At 33.0% G+C, this 17811-nt stretch overlaps 1 protein-coding gene across 1 annotated transcript in view; it reads right to left on the bottom strand.

The window, feature by feature from the left end:
• Positions 1-2351: 2351 nt before the first annotated feature.
• Positions 2352-17811, bottom strand: part of LOC128678953 (lachesin-like) — a 60943-nt gene continuing 45483 nt past the window's right edge. The window contains exons 3-9 of the mRNA XM_053760849.2: positions 10574-10680; positions 9363-9548; positions 7331-7523; positions 5847-5975; positions 4784-4903; positions 4403-4573; positions 2352-3921 (exon numbers count right to left, since the gene is read on the bottom strand). Of these exons, the coding sequence (XP_053616824.1) occupies positions 3689-3921; positions 4403-4573; positions 4784-4903; positions 5847-5975; positions 7331-7523; positions 9363-9548; positions 10574-10680 (1139 nt within the window). The 3' untranslated portion in view covers positions 2352-3688. The remainder of the gene's footprint in view (positions 3922-4402; positions 4574-4783; positions 4904-5846; positions 5976-7330; positions 7524-9362; positions 9549-10573; positions 10681-17811) is intronic.

Below are 17811 nucleotides of genomic sequence, written 5' to 3'. Positions count from 1 at the left end.
TTCAACGAAAACGGAATCAGTCAAATAAAATTCGAACTCGTAGAACGATAATGATAGTTGTCTAGTATCAACTTTTACAAGTTACCTGTATATGCGTTTTTATTATAGAAATGAATTATATTTTTTGCATTACGTATTCTATTTTGTTTGAATACACCAAAAAACAGCACGGAAAGGTATTATTTTTTTTAATTGATGTAAAGGTTAATGGAATATACTAATATATTAGAATTTTGAAATGTAAAACTGCTTTCAAGAATTATTTTGTAATTACGGTTCTCGTTGGAACGATTGTAACTAATTTAATGATAGGGCTTTTAAGGCCTTTGTGAAAGGACACGGGGTCTCGAGGGGTCGAACGAATAAACAATTGATCACAGTGCACATATTTCCAACATATTCATTAATTTAATTAACTTACGCACGCATAATTGCATTTTACGTCAAGCAATTAAGTTATAATTTAATTTACGGGCATCAACAGACTGAGAGACATTAATATTAATTAAAATTACTTTAAATAATGGGATGGCCTAAAATTTATATGTTAGTGTTATGCCTTATAAAAGTAGTGTTTCCATTATGTGTGAAATAAATGACACTTTTTTATGTAAAAAATATACTTTAAACTACTCCTTTAGCCCTTAAACCTGGCGCATGTTTTGAGTGATGATATTATCATTGCCTGATGATAAGTGTACAAACCTTAAGAAATAATCTTATTTAATGTATAAAACAACATCTTTTTCTTATCATTTGATTTGATAGTAGTAGTAGTTTTGATTTTCTGGTACTTTAAAAAACATAACTCTTCCAGAACAGCACATTTATTAAAATAAAGCATGCTCAGTAATTTAAGCTAGTAGAAGAGTTGAATGGTCCCCATTATTTCTCCGCGCTAGCATAGTTTCGCTACGGCCAATCTAAACATGGACATGGATAAATTATAAATTTAAAGGCTAAAAATTCGATTAATACCACTTTACATTAAAAAAAAAAACATATCAAAACTGGTACATGCTTTAGGAAGGTTCGATGCGAAAGACAAATATACTGATATACCTACATGTCATACTTATGTCGGGTCGTTAGGCGATTTGAACCGCGAGATTTACGGACTGTGGTTCCCGTGTAAATGCACCCAATGGGACCGAAGCCGTAATCACCTAAGAACTTTTTAGAATTTGTTAATTGAGATAGCAATTTTTTGAGAGAAGATATGTAATCCATAAGTTAATTATTTATTATTTTTCCTCGTTGTCCCAACTTCCAAAAAATACATTAGTTCTGACCACTACTACTGCAGTGCGGTACCGATGATATTGAGTTACAGTACTATACTCCAACGACCCTCAACACTCCTCTGTTTGTGCTGGAGGTTAAAAACAAAAGAGATTGATGCTAGGACATTCCAGCCGTCTGTTGCTAGTGCTTTACGTGACTGTAATCAAGTGGGGATTGCTCTAATATTGTTAGCAAATAGATCGCTGTTCCAGCATGTGCCCATTTATGTCTGGAACATTTCCAAACATTTTTGTTTTTATTGCAATAGAATAAACGTATCAATTAATTTTATGAGTAATCGGGCATTGCAGTTGTTACATTACATTCGGTATATTTTGTTTTTAATAAAAATAAAATGTTTATAGAATTTCAAGAAGTGGGCCCCTAGACCACACGCTCATTAATATATTGAATTTTTGATAAAAATATATTAGATTTTTCTGATAGGTTGTATTATGTTTGTTGGTTTTGTGGAAAACACTTTGCAAAGGCTGCTTGATCTAGACGGAGTGAGTCAATCCAACTGGTGTCGTTGTTCGATTTTTTTTATTTTGTGTTTGTATTATTTGTAAGTTTTATATTTGTTATGTTGTGTACATTAATAAATAAACACTTACCGCGTACAGTCTTCTCCGTAAAGGCCACCGTTCCCATAGCATTTGAGAACAAACTTCCGTTAATGGTAAAGACCTTAATTAATTTTATAATCTGCCTGAAGAGCAACAGTTGTACCAGTTTCCTATGCTACAACTTACATATATGTATGTTTATAAAAGTATCAAAAGTTCAACTTTTCAATTACTTTTGTATTTTGATACCTGTACTGAAAAGGGTGAAATAATTTTTCACCAAATACCAAATAAATATATATTTGGCACCGACTTCAAAAAGTAGGGTAGCACATGCATATTTCATAATTTTTAATATCATGGAAAACAGTTTAATTTTAATTAGGTATTTCTTTATGTATTTATTGGAACGAAGATTTTTGAGGATTGACAGATCTATTGTTTCACATTCCACTATATTAAATTGGTAAGATTAGGAGAGAGAACAAAACACAAAAATAATTACATGTTCTGATTTTATTTTTTGTAACGATCGGGTAACGTACATTCTTTGGAAGAAGTTAGACATATTTTACTACGCTATTTAGAAACATGCAGAATTACTTCATTTGCAACTGTATACTTACTTGTTATAAATATTTGTATCTTTGCGAAAATTTCGTTTAGGGTGAGTGGCACTGTCAAATTTGACTTTGATTTTTATCGGTGCGCCGCTGACGTTTAGACAAAATGGCATACCTTACGTTTTTCTGCGCACGTTAAAGTAATCGTCAAAGTTGAGTACAACCCTCCCTTAGACCTTCGACCTCACTTAAACATAACGGTATGTATCAAATACAGTCTAAAGAGTAGAAAACGGATTTTTAACAAACTATTTTTTTTACCATAGCAATACCAAATATGGCTGAGATTGGTCGATAAACACTCAGTGTAGCCAGCTTGAAATAGCACCCTCATGAATTTATTACTTTTTATAAACAGACTCTATGCAAATAGGTATATAAAGTCCGATGTGAGTATGGTATTGCATAACAGTATACCAATATACATAGAACAGCTATGTCAGCCCGCCACTGTCTGCTAAGTGAAGCCAAACCCTTAGAAACAATAACTTGAATTGTCAAGTAAAACTTTAAAAGTTTTCCTTTTAATCCACCAATATAAGTTGCAAATGAAGTTCAAGCACTGTAAACAAGTTGAAAGTCATACAAAGCCGTAACCTTTCAAGTATATTTGTTTGTATTTGAAAGTTCATATTGGTAACAGTTTACATTAAACGATAAATATATTTACATTTTAAAACTCACGATCAATAAAAACTCTATGGTATAGAGATGTTTCTATTTAAAATATTAGCAATTTACATGGCACATTCAATAAACATTGTTATACTTCGAGAGATATTTATTAACAGTAAGTGTTCGAAGTATGTTTTAATATGACATTTTTATAATGTAATCTTATAATGCATTCGATATTTGCCTAATATACTATATACATCGTTTATAACTAGTTATTATCACGTTACACGGTTATGGAGTATATACTAACAGCTTTAAAATATAGTAAGGAATACAAAATAAAATAAAAGATATAGTTGTGTTTAATAAAAAAAATATACACATTTGGATTATTCTTGGACAAAAAAAAAAGAAAGTGAATAACACTTATATGCCGCTTTACCGGTGCCTGATATTGTGGGAGAAGGGTAGGCGGATGATGATAAAATAGTGTTTTAACTGCCTTGATAAAATGTAAAACATTTGTACAAATAGAATTTAACAATAACGATTAAAAAGTACCTGAATATAATAATCATAAGGTTTGGCTATTGATTACAGGATAATCATCAGATAACTCAGAAAAATGACTGCAGCCGCCATCTTGTGGCCAGCATTGGTGATAGCCACAACTGTTTTACCATCGTTTGCATACCATTTGTTGGCTCGGTCGGGGACGCGGTTGCTTTTGATGTCTGTGTCTGCGTCGTCGTAGACCTCTGTGCCGTAGTCTTCTTCAGCCGTGGCCTCTGGGTACTGGTACACGTGCCTGTCGTTGCCGGGGATTTCTGGTGAAAGTATTGCAAATTAATAATGTATTATATATAAGTGAATTATTTTCTATTACCTCGTATGGAATTTTATTTCCCTTTTGTGAGCATACAAATAATGAAACTGAGTCGGCTTACAAACGGGAACGCGATAAACAAAAAGTGAGTTAAAAGCTAGTTATCATAGGATGAGTGACCAAATGTCACTGTAATGTAATGTTTGTTGTCGAATATGATCATAATATTAATGTAGTCTGAGAAACAATATTGATTGAAATGTTGAAAATATTTAACATTGAATCCACTTATTAGTATAAGTATATATAATATAATCTATATCTAAAAATGAATATCAAACATAAAAATTCATATAGAGCGAGAAACATATCATGTTACAAAAAAACCTACTGTACTCTAATCGGATAGTGATTATAGAGCCAACAATGAATTGGAAAGGTCATACTGAATCCGTAATAAACTACTAGCTAAGATATCTTACCGTATAATCTAATTTTGCTTTCCACATCCCCGAGTGAATTTTTGGCCACGCAAATGTAGCTTCCTAAGTCTTCTCTACGAATGTTCTTAATCGTCATCGTCATTTCAGCTTCAAATACAGACTTTTGCCTGACTGTCATCTCGTGATGCTCCGAGGGTATTATCAGCTCACCTGCCAAACAATTTATTACTAAAAACACTTGCTTTCAAATTCAATATTAGAATTTCATCTTTCCGAGGCGAAGTTTTATGAAAAATGTAAAAACTTTGTGCAGACACCTAGAGTTTTATGGCTGCCTTATAATTTGTTTCGCTTTTATCGGAGATACTTCAACTTAATCAAAAGCTAGTAATGTTCTTATTAAAAGTTGTTTGGACTCACCAGGGTCTTTCACCCAGTAGTTGATCGATTTCGGAGAAGATTCAACGTAGCATTCGAGAGTCACGTCGGTGCCCAGAGGAGCTCCCACCAGCTGGTTCGGTACTTGTATGACAGGGTGAACTGGGATTAAAAAAATACGCATCATTTTTTTCCCGTTATTAATTTCAGCGTAGAAGCAATCTCGCCAATGAATATTTATTAGATAAAGTAATAATCAGTTTATCTGAAAAAACAGAATTTGGTAGTATACCCAGGCTATGGATATTTCGAACTAAACGAAAAGATATAGAAACACCCCTGACATAATAGTTATCGTCCTACACGAGACCCTAATAAAAATAGAATAATTGTTTGCTTAATTATATTTCTGATTCTGTCCCTAATTTTCCGAGTCTACCGTCTTTAAGTAATTATATACGTATTTATATAAATAAAACTATGGCCTATATAAATACGCTTTAGCAAACATATCAAAATATATATTTATAGGTTACGTTTTCGAAAATATTATATTATTTAACCAGTACATATTTTAGAGTTTTGGTTTGATTACTTTGGTTTATGTAACTCTTGGAATTAATTGGAACAAGCAATCGGAAATAATCCTTTTATATTTTACTAGCGCCCGTCCTGGCTTCGCTTGGATAAAAAAATAACAAATTATACACTTAAACCTTCCTCAGGTACATACTATGTATTGGTGAAAACCGCATAAAAACCCATGCAGTATTTTTTGAGTTTATCGCGAATAGACAGACAGACGCGGCAGAGGACTTTATTTAAACCCTTGTTAAAATGGGCAGATGCTTTTTTGTTGTTTCATTGTATTCATTTATAATAAAATTGATTTCTTTCACGAGATTATATTCAAAATATTTATGTGTATAACCCAATAATACTGCAGTTACTTTGCCATCTATTTCACAGCTCTTTATATCTTGTATTGCTTCTAATGAAAGGCTTAATACTACCTACACTTCTATCTAGGGTTACCATTATAACTGCAAATGTCAAACACCTATATGAGTACCGTTGTCATAAGTAGCATTATAATATCACTTACAATGTACACTAATGTGTATCCTCTTGCTGACCGTCGGGGGGACCCCATTACTGGCGATACACAAGTAAGTCCCCATTTCCGAGCGGGATATCTTCGACAGCTTCAGCACTTCACCTTGGTACGTTAACACTGTGAACACATTAGCCTATTTTCAGTTACAATGTAAATAATGGACTTATAAGCTGACGTCTTGATAAGCAACCTTATAGTAACAATGATAAATTACTTGATCAGAACAAAATTATAATGTTTCGTGGACTCGCATCGTTTGTTAACGGTAAATTCTTTTGACACATTAATGAGTTTTATGGATTCTTTCAATAAACTATTAAAATAGTCTGAGGGAATGCATAATAAGTCCTAGGAGTCTATTCAACGCGGAACTGTACTAATTACGAGAAACTTTAAACAATACTGGACGTGAAACTCATCCCGAGAATGGTCGCCGCTCCTCATTGTGGCGCCACAAATGCGGTCACACAGACACTCGTATTATACATATTCGGAAAAACAATGGCGTCCGTGCGCTATTCAAATATACTAAGACAAATGAAATATTTTGCAACCGTTCGGACTTCAGAGCTGAGTAGTTCGGATTCATTATTCGTGTTCAATTAATTTTGGCATAAATAAACTTGGTGTTTCACTACATAATGTTTTATTATTTGATAAAGTTAGCGGGAATCCGAAACAGGAACTTGACACGTATTCATTATCGATAGAAATCATGAATTCATGATATGAATGACGACATTCAGAAGTTTCTGCAATCCATTCGATAAACGGGTATACATCTTACCTAATCTTATATTGTGCAAATTAGGTATTGTTATAGCTATATCACCAAAATTATTGTGATAATTTATCAAAACCGCTACAATTTCTATAATTATCCTAAAGCCATCATAACAAAGGAACTGGAGCCTTCAATCATGGCCTGGCGTGCTCTCTGTTGATTTTATCGCTGTATTATTTGGCTATTTGATGGAGTCGCTTTCTATTCCGACAATTTGTAAAATAATATTAGAACTTCAGGTAATTTTCAGACAGAAAGTCTTTATTTCAATATAATTTTATCTGACAATTTATTTTATAGATAACTGGTTACTAATTGCAAATGTTTTTCTGTTATCAACTTCTCTATTAAAACTAATCAAAGAAATTTATTTTTTTTGATTTTTAAGAGCTCCTAAGGCTTCGAGCTCTTTAAGGTTATAACAACAAGTTGTAGTCGTAGGAGTAGTTCCTGGAATCAAGTAGTTTTATCTAGAAAGCAATACAATGATGTAGGTATTTCTTTACGAGTGAAACTTTTTAAAACTTTTTAAGAAACTTGTTAGCTTGCAAAAGTATAAGAAAAATATTATTTAACATTACAGAAAAATATACATTGTTTTCAAGCAACATTATCACTTTCCGGTACACTAGGATTCCATATGTTATATATAATATGCAGTGTAAAGGATTCTTTAATATAAATTCACCTTTGCTTTTAGCACCAGTGTTGTCTCGTACCACGATCTCCTGGCCGTCCTCCCGCTTCCACATGACCCTGGGCGAGGGCACCCCCCGCGCCCGACACGACACCCTCGCTGTGCCTCCTTCGGGTACCATCGTGTCTCCCGAAGTCTCCTCGGGAATGAAATCTGGTGGGATCACCACGTCTAGGTACCCCATCTGTAGAGAGGAATTGGTATTCATTCATTTGTAAATACTACCCAAAATAAATATAGGAACCTTTTCGAGTTAACATTTTTTTTTCATTTCTCTCCTTGTATTTATTATAGTTGAGATATCCTTGATGATATTGATAAGTTACGTAGGTATTCTTGTTTTAGTGAACTATTTCAATTATGATCAAGCGATCGGTCTCTTTTGACAATTTCAGTATTGTACCTATTTTCTATCTCCGACATCATATATTTTTCAAGGAAAATAACAATGTATCGTTATCAAAATATCAAGCGAATTAATTATAGGATGAGAACATCCTAAACGTATATTTTGACATCAAAAATTAGCACACGAATAGCGATTCTAAGAAACGGTAAAAAAGAAAACTGATTTTCTTAACTTTTACAAGTGTATTGCAAATTAAGATATCTTGGAAATCGAATTGAAAGCAACATACCAACCGGCTAAACTTGTATCGATTATAGTGGGTTTTACCGATGGAGGTCACGTGCATGCCGGCAAATTCCCTTTATTCACATCGGCTCCTTTGGAAGCGCAACGAGTCGGCGAATCGCTTAGAACTGTCAGCTGAAGTTTAGCGAATGAAAATTCGAATTCAAAATATGTATTTGGAGAGCCTTTTGCAGCATCTGTCTTAAAATGGTATTGTATATTTAAAGTGGATGTAGAATATTATAAACAACTGTTTCAATAATTGCTTATGGTATAGTTTAGTGTTTGTTGATTCGAAATCAAGGGTGTACTGCAATCGAGTTGCAAAATATAGTTCGCTACCCTAAAACAAATCACATCACGGGTTCAGTTAATCACAGTCGGTTTGCAGTTACTTTTTATTGGCAATTTTTTTTTGGTAAATATAATCCAATTACTAGAACTACTGTGGCTTTCCAAAAATGTAAGTAGTCTGAAAGAGGATATCTCGAATTTTTCAAGTTCTGAATTTGGGCAGCAACGTTAAGTTAAACAAAGCAAAGGCCTACCATGAACCACGTAGTATGTTATTAACGTACACATGATGTCTTTTTTCCCAAATAGTATAAGCTTCGTGTAACAAATAAGATAACATTTAGACGCAATGAGATGCTACGTGTTTTATATTTCATGGTAGACTCCCTCCTATTGACGTAAAAGCATTTATTTCAGTGGGAATTCGAAAAACTTAAACTATCTTACTTGCTTGCTCGCTTTGGAATTGAATCGAACCAGTTTTAATTAAGCAGATTTGTTGCACTACGCGATGATAATGCTTTGTTTAGAACGGAATTATTAATATGCAATCATAATACCTAGTTATTACAGGGATTTCTTAAAATATTCACTTTATATTTTAAGAAATTAATTCAACTACATTTTTTATCAACGTGAAACTTTCATCCTTGGATATATTTTAACTTTCACGGCTCAAGATACTATGCTAAAAATAGGGCCACTCGTTGAGAATTAATTGGATCAAAGAATACCTTACCTTTGTTAAAGAAAAGTCAACTAAAATATAAAAACGAATATTGGGGGTTAATCCCAAAGAGATCAGGGATTCTTCAATCGTAGTAATTTTAGAACCTTAAATTTGCATTTATAGAAGTCACTATTAGCGACTTCAAAAATATAAACCTGCAAACTTAGTAGATATACATTGGTTTTATAGACCAATTAGCTATATGATTCTCTAATTTTCATGGTAGCTCCCAAACCTGACTTCACGGCATCTATGTAGACCATATGTCTTTATTCCATAGTAATAGGGTGGAGTTTGTACTGAATTTGTGTACCCTGTTCTCTGATACCCTATTAGTAAGGAAGGAGAATTTAAGGGTAACACACCTGGCTTTTCATCGGGTCAGTGTTGATCTGGCACATGTACTGCCCCCTGTCTTCCTCCTGGACATTTTTGATGTGAAGATACCAGGTGGAGTGGTCACTATGAGACACCGTGACTCGATGGTTGTGGGTGATCACATGCTCGTGGATTGCTTGGATCGCCTTCGTATCTGCTTTCACCCAGCCCACCTGGATTGGAAAAGATTTTGAGTGATGTTTGGATGGAACTATATGTCGTAGGAAATGGGAACTATACGTCGTTCCCATTTCCTCTTCTTCTGAGTACTTCTGAGTTTCCCAACTCAAAAAGGAAGAGAGTTCGATTTTATCTGTACAAATTTTTTGGTTAAATGCTAAATAAACATTTATCTTTACATAGTGTAAGAATGTGTCCTAGGTGTGTCCGTCCATATACGAGTAGGTATATCGATATCAAAAGAATTTCAATCCATTCATGCAATTTCAGTTTCGTAGAACGAGTGTGGTTACTTTACTGACCCAATCTGATAGGGAATTTATACTTGTGGTATCGTAACGTGTCCATTGAATTTTCAATTACACTGGCAAACGTTGTATACTTAAGTATACTTTATTGTAAAATTGTTTGTCATTTATTGTAATGGCAAAATATGTCTATGAACAGAATTAAAAAAAAATCAAAATAAAAATGCATATGAACGTCTAATGTTTTTCCTTTGCATAAGTAATAAGTAAATATTAGATAGGTAATTATTTAAAAAATATATTAGAGTTCTATTTCAACAAGAAAAAAAAATTATTAAATAAGACTTTTAAAACAGTCAAAATAAAAAAATGACGGATAGGTATTTTATAATCTATAATAAATTATGGTATTAGGGTCATTCACACTTTTGTCTTTTTTCATGAACACATGACAAAAGACATTAGTCCAGATAATGATTGATAGTGGAATACAAAAATAAATATAATGGCTGTATTATCCAATCTATATATAATAAGTACTAAATATTTTTGATTCTTATAAACTGATACATTAGAAAATGATCACGAAATTGTATACCTCTACATATTTTATATTCATTATATTTTTCATTCATTTATTTTCAGGTATAAGTGAATCGCATGCCTGCTTGGTAATTAAAAAAAAAAACTAACTCAAAAGTAAAGTCAACATGACTTTACTTTTGAGTATTGTCAAGTGTTAGATTATTGTCAAGTGAAGTTCCACTTACCCTGTAGTTGCCAAGATTGACCACGATACATTCGAAGGTGGCGTCTCGTCCGATTGGCACCGTTAGATTCGTTATCGGCTCCCCGAATTCTGGGACTTCTACGCCTCCTAGGAACGAAAATTGTATTGTTTCATAAATTTTTTATAGCATAACAGGCAAACGAGGTATCTTTCAACTTAATTATTTTCTTTTTCTTTCCAGGAGCTACATTTTTCAGTCTTAAAAGAAATTGTTTTTATTATCATTTTTTTATTAGTGGCATCACAGTGCTTTGCTCTCGTGAAGATTTTGGAGTAGACAATACTTTGACTTAATATAATGTTAATGTTGGATATTTAAACAACCCAAAAATAATTTGTCAAATAAGTACATGTGTTCTTCATCGGCATACTTTGAGTTATTGATTTTCACTAGCAGTTTTTCAAAATTACTTCATTATGTATGTGAAGAAATTTTTAAAAACGGTTAGCGAAAAAAAGGAAAACTTTCCAAGATCACATGATATATTGAAAATTTAAATAGTTTCATAAGTTTTAGTATCCATTGCAGCATTTGAAGATAAATTGTTACTTTAAAACTCTGATAACGAATGGTAACAGAAAGTTATCGAAGTTAAATCGTGAGACATAGTAAGGTATACCGAAAAATTGTTCATCTTGCACAACAAACACAAATTTGGGTTTTAAAATTTTCGCATTGAAAATGGTTTTAGTTGTCATAGTTATTTTAATAGTGGGTCGACAGTTTGTATTGCCTTCTTAAAACATTAGATATAAAAATTAGTATTAATTCTGGTTCTAACGGCTACTCTAGTGTTGATAGTAACAGTCGCTATTGATATATAGGTGTATTTAAGAACTACATAAATTTTTATTTAAAAAATTTTAAGTTCTTCTGGCATAATAGGGACCAACACTGTTTGAATGAGTTTCTTTCGGAATTTCTTCTCAGCAGTGGTCGTTCCGAATGCTAGTAGTTTGTAGATTTGGTAAACATCATTTAATTTAGAATATGACGTGAAAATGTGCCTGTGAAGGCCTAATTTCTGAATAAATGATTTGATTTTGATTGTGATTCTAAAAATAAATTATATGTTTTTCACTAGCCTTTTTAAATAAAATTTTTCATTATGCATGGATGATGAATCAAATTGATTGATCAACTAAATGAATCATAAATGTCTACACTGGAGGTCCCGGGTTTTAATTCCGGTCAGGTCAACATGAAAAATTATCTTTTTCAGATTGACCTGGGTCTTGGATGTTTATCTATATATGTATATGTTATAGAATATAGTATCGTTGAGTTAGTATCCTACAATACAAGTTTCTTTAACTTACTTTGGGTCAAACTCAATCTGTGTCATTTGTCCCTATATATTTAGTTTAGTTGATGACACGAGTTAAAACATTCTACCAACTTCTACCAACAGAGATTAGAATTGGGGTGATAGTTTTTTATGACGATGCACCCGATACATTTGCCGCAGGTGGAGCTAAGGGAAACTGCTAGTTTCCTAAACTTTATACATATTTTCAAAGTTAAATAAATAAATCTTCCCGAATTGCAATATTATTGCACAAACTCGAAACATCGCTCGTGTGTTCCTGTAGAAATAGACGTGTAAAAGGTATTTAAAAAGATATGTGTTCCCGGAGATTCCGTGTTCTAAGAGAATTCTCATCCAATCATGTAGCACCTCAGTAAATTTATATGCGATGCCTGGCGAGTTGTTAGAGCTCGGTTTGTGTTGAAGAACTTATTAATTTTAAAGTTAGATATATGTACGTATATATGTATAACATTGAAAATATACATGTAATTTGAATTGTTTTGTATATGCGTCATACACGTCTGGCTTCCTTGAAGTTTTATTTCACAGGAAATTAGTACTAATGGTCTGTGAAAACTACAATACATGAGTCAGATTTATATAAATACTATTTAATACTACTAAAATAGAGGAGATTCCAATTGAACAAAACCGCACTCCAAAAAGTATCCTATTTTCAAAGTTGTAACCCGCGCACTCGGAAATTCGTTTCTATCCATTGTTTATTCAGCGACAGTTGATGAGAAACAAAGTTGCGAACATTCACGCTTCGTACGTGGGCTTATCGCAATGCAACTACGAAGTTACAACAGATACTGTCACCTCCTCGTTGCAACTTGCAGCCGAGTGTCAAGTAACCACTTTGAGTTCTGCGCTCAATTTCAAGTTGTTTTGGCGGGCGAATAATTTATCTATTTAACTTAATTATATGTACACGTAAAAAGATAGCAAAAATGTGGCAGTTTTCTTTGTTATTCATATTATCATTTTATGCTTTTACTGTTTTAAACATGCTAGTAATTATCGGATTTTTTTACCAACAATTTACGTCATTTATTATCGATACCTAATCAATAAATGAAATACTATGAGAGTCAAAGCATTAAGCTAAAATATAGTCGACACCATGTCCTTAACATTAAAGTATCGAGGAACTACTTCAAGTTTTTCAGTTCTAATTTGAATTCATACTCATGAATAAACCGCCATTGAGTGAGAAATCTCACTCAAAGCACAAATTTTTGAAACTCATATATGTTTAAGTGCGTTGCATTATTGCTTTCAAATAAGGAAAATTTTGGCTATTCAACAACGAATATACATGTGAAAATTATTCGAAGACTGAAACGAAAATCATAGGTGAAGTTTTAGAATCGTGCTCCTGTATTGCTTCAACTTCTGGACCCAAAGTGACACGAATAACTTCGGCGTTGGTAACTAGACCGCGCAACTATTATCATGTATAAACTTACTCAATTATTCAACGGAATTGTAGGCTTGAATTCTAAGTTCATTATTGCTTGTTACTGGTTGGATTTTTCATTTATTTTTAACTATTTGGGGTTACGGTCTATGTAAAAGACAATATATTGACTACTAAAATAAGACTAAGACTAGCTAAAACAATAATGTGTGGCTAAAGTCTAGACTAAATTAAAAGGTAAGATTATTAATTACTCTTTCCATATCCTCATTAATTAATTAATGAAAATAAACTGAAAAACTTAGTTGTTTAAATCAATTATAAATAAATGCTTTATTTATAAGAGACAAAAAATATAAAGAATAACATGAGAATTGGAATTGAAATAAAAGGGGAAAACTCTAATCTGAATATTTTACCCTTGTTTTCTTCATTATACACAGCCAATAAATTATCAACTTAATTAGAAATTTTTCACGATGTCTTTCTTCACCGAAGTGGTAGTCTAGAAAAACTAATACGCATGTATCAAATTGGTTTTATAAAATTATGTGGCACGAATTGGATTTGAACTCGGGAATTTCCGACCCCACATGCGAGCTTCAATTGCTTCAAGTTTTGGACTACCAACGCTCATTCATTCATTCAATTAAACGTCTAAAGATATAAAACTAACACACAATGTTACGAAATTGATGAATTTCAACCGATCGCGTGTTCGTGATCTTTAAACTTCGGACGTATTTTATCAAGTTAAGCATTACGACTTACAGGGTCAAATTAATGAACCAACTTGAGCTACACCGGACACCAAAGTATCCAAGTTTCATACTCTCGAAGCATGACCATGTATAAGTAGGAACATCGCAGGCAGAATTACGGTAGTTATCCAACGCTGAGCAGACTACTATAGCTACTTTACTTTATATGCTTAAATTGTTTTTGTTTACCAGAATGGTTGTTCAAACGACAATCGTGAACCAAACTTAGAGTGGGTTGCATCAGTAAATTTTACGTTAACTTTAACATTCGCATAAAAATGCGAAGATTTTTGAAGATGATGAACATTTTGTCTAAACGACAGCGGCAGATCAAGTCAACGTTAAAGTTGAGTAGTGAAACTCACCCTTAATATATGATAAATTAAATTGTTATTATTATTGAGATGAATTAATTCAGCTGAACTGGCATGATCTCGATAGCTCAGTGGTCAAGAGCACTGTCTCGAATAGACAGGGACGCGGGTTTAATTCTCGCTCGATTCCAGAATTTCTTCTTCTCATTATTATTTTCAAAAATAAGTCGAAAAGCATGTGTGACATGCAAAACAAATCCATTTGAACAATACGCTGGTTGAGCAGACTACATATACACACAGCTAGCTCGTGTCTCCCAAAAACATGGGGCTAACTGATCTTTCCGTTGTGTAGTTAGCTGGTTGTCGCAGTGGAGTTGTAGCTTTTCGTGTTAGAGGCTAGTTGTTCTGTGTAGTAACTCTGCTGTATCACCTTTATGTGTCGCCAGGGACAGTGAATAGTAGCGCATTCGAGCACATTCAAAATATATATACCCTTTTGTCTCTTTCATATTTCATAATTCTAAACCCTTTGAGGAGAAAATGTAAGAATATTTTAGAATAAAACAGGTATTGATATAGTTATGTAGGTATTAATAATGACTGTTACATGTATGTTGATTACAGTTTTGTGAAATTATTTAGTTTAATTACACCATAAATAACAAGAACAAATTTCATAATTAACGTTGGAAGCTACAATTAAAATGTAATGCCACAAATAACTAAATTATACTCACTAGATTTTAAGTTAATATAATTAAAAGTAACTTGCAAATTGAAGAGTAGGTAGGTCAAGATCGACATTCGATCGACAGAGGGGTTAGTGCGGGTTTGCATCTCTCTTCTCACCATCGAATCGATTGGAAGTGAGACGCAACGAACCAATTACAATCTAAACATAAAATATTTTTAGGTAGCTTTCCTCTCTGTTTTCTTAAATCAGGATAAAAATAACATCGTACACATATGACCCGTGAAACGAAATTTGTCATGTCTTTGCTCTAGGGTCCCATTTCGTTATATTATTCTGGCGCTTAGATAGAAATAAATATTTTCTGAGAATAGCGCCTAAATAGCAAATTCTATTCAATATAGATATACGGCTAGTCCACTTCCGTGTACAAATACATTTACAAACAAATATGATTTGTGAAAAATGTTTTTAAACTTTTATTCAACTCGCAATGTAAAAACAAACATTGTACCCATGCGTGTTCGGGTGGATTCTTGCAATGTTCAGCTGAAAATTTAGTTTGGATTTTAGAGTTTCGTTTGGATGGCAATGCATAACGACAATGAAACCTTGTGTAACAAAAAATATTGTTATTATAGTATTTAAAAATATATATATCGTAAAACTATTGTATGTTTCATCGTACCTATGTTAACATTAACTTCGTCATGGTTTATCCTCAAATCAGCTGAGACGTAAGCAAACATAAATAGGACAAGAAACCGCTTCATGAGCCCTGGTCACGGAAATCTAATCGGCCCCTATCTTCGTCCATTACAAACAAAAAAGATTGGTCAAAGTGACTTACACCGATGGATTTTTTCAATATATAAAGCTCTCGTGGGTTGAAATTTTGAGAGCAGAGGATTTATTTCATCCAAACTATATGTATTTATGCAATAAAAATATTTGTTTATAGCAATTTATTAATTTACTTGTGGTCCATCCCGGCTTTGCTTGGGTAAAACGTTAAGTAACGTTTTATTAAACGTTATGTAACGCCTATATTACCCCTGAAGGTGCCATTTCATCAAAATCGGTGCAGTAGTTTTTGAGTTCATCATCATATCGAGTGTGTTATTGCTAATACTGGTGTCAGATTTTATTCAAGTCGCCTAAAGGCATCTGACATGACTTTTACGACTACTTACCGCCATCTATTGGCAAGTAGTCGCATACATACTGGGGAACTAAACTGTTAACTAGTGTGCAGGTTTACTCACGATGTTTTCCTTCACCGGAAGCAAGTGATGGTCTATGAAAACTATATATGAGTCAGATTGGTATAAAAGCTCATATGGCACGAATAGGATACGAACCTGAGACCTTTCGATCATCAGGCCATCACACGACCACTACATTCTTCTCAACACCATCTTAACCATTACACCACCATCGCTTCGTTTTTGAGTTTATTCATTACAAAAAAAAATCAAATCCTTTCTCTTTATAAAATTAGTATGGATTTATTTGTGTGAAATTTCGGACAAATATTATCTATTTTTACATACATTGACATGCGCAAATAGGCTGATTCAAAAAGCCTTTGTCTCTCACACATCAAACATCAAAGCTTGTTTTCGGTTTTTCCGCACCTGTAATAAAGCATCGCGCAGAGTCCACTATTTTGAAAGGCCTTCAAATATCTCATTCATCTATATGTATGTAAGAAAAGCTTCAACTTTAGCTGAATCGTAACGGACCCGCATGCAATGCACGTTCGAATGCCTTGAAAAGTAAACGAGTCGATGCCTTGAAATATAATTTAATGTTGATTCTCTTTAGCACGGCATGATATAAATTGAATGAACTTGTAAACTTTTTACAAGTATTGACCATGACAATGAGTACTTTATACCAATTAATTTTGTTCCATGGAATTAGTAGGTACTCCGTGTTTTGTTCTTCTTGTTAGCGTCTTAACTCTGAATGCAAAAACATACTTAGAAACTTATGCTTTAGGTTTCTCATTATTTTATTATTATTTAGGTATATTATCATTATTGAGTTGAGTATAAGAGTGAATTTGACGTTGCAACATCAAATTTGACGTTGATCTGTATATATAACAGGTCAATTCAACAGACCCATATTTTATTATAAATACTTACATAATATCTAGAGGTAATCTTTAAAATAGAATTTCTTGAAAATGAACAGCCCGGACTACCTTTTTTATTGACACCAAATCGGTCACAAGTGAACATTATTATGGCCGCGGGAAATTCCATGTAATATTTCACTCCCAGAGGTTTTAAATATTTAAATTCAAAATTCATGAGTGTAAGCTTTTGCCTTATATTGCTATACTGATTTATCATTCCGGTGATGGTGGCATTGCAAGGCGCTGTCTCCACCGGGAAATATATGGCCTCTTTGAAGCGCAGAAAGATGGGTAATTTCATTGGATTTATGAACGTATCACCGTTGAAATTGCCAAGTTGAAAATTCGGACGTAAAAGTGCTATGAACATTGTATGAAAGTTAAATGATCATTGCTAACGGACCTTTTGAAATTCGCCATTTGTGTATAAAAAATAACGATGAAATAATAATTATATTTAAAGTAATTATATTTAAAATATTTGTCTCCTCAAAAAATAACAAAATTTAATACAAGCTCTATTTTATATTACAACTTGCTTAAAGTTTAATTAAAATACACAACAAA

The sequence above is a fragment of the Plodia interpunctella genome, chromosome 2, assembly GCF_027563975.2.
Source record: "Plodia interpunctella isolate USDA-ARS_2022_Savannah chromosome 2, ilPloInte3.2, whole genome shotgun sequence".
NCBI lineage: Eukaryota > Metazoa > Arthropoda > Insecta > Lepidoptera > Pyralidae > Plodia > Plodia interpunctella.
This window is presented reverse-complemented; position numbering and strand designations above follow the sequence as displayed.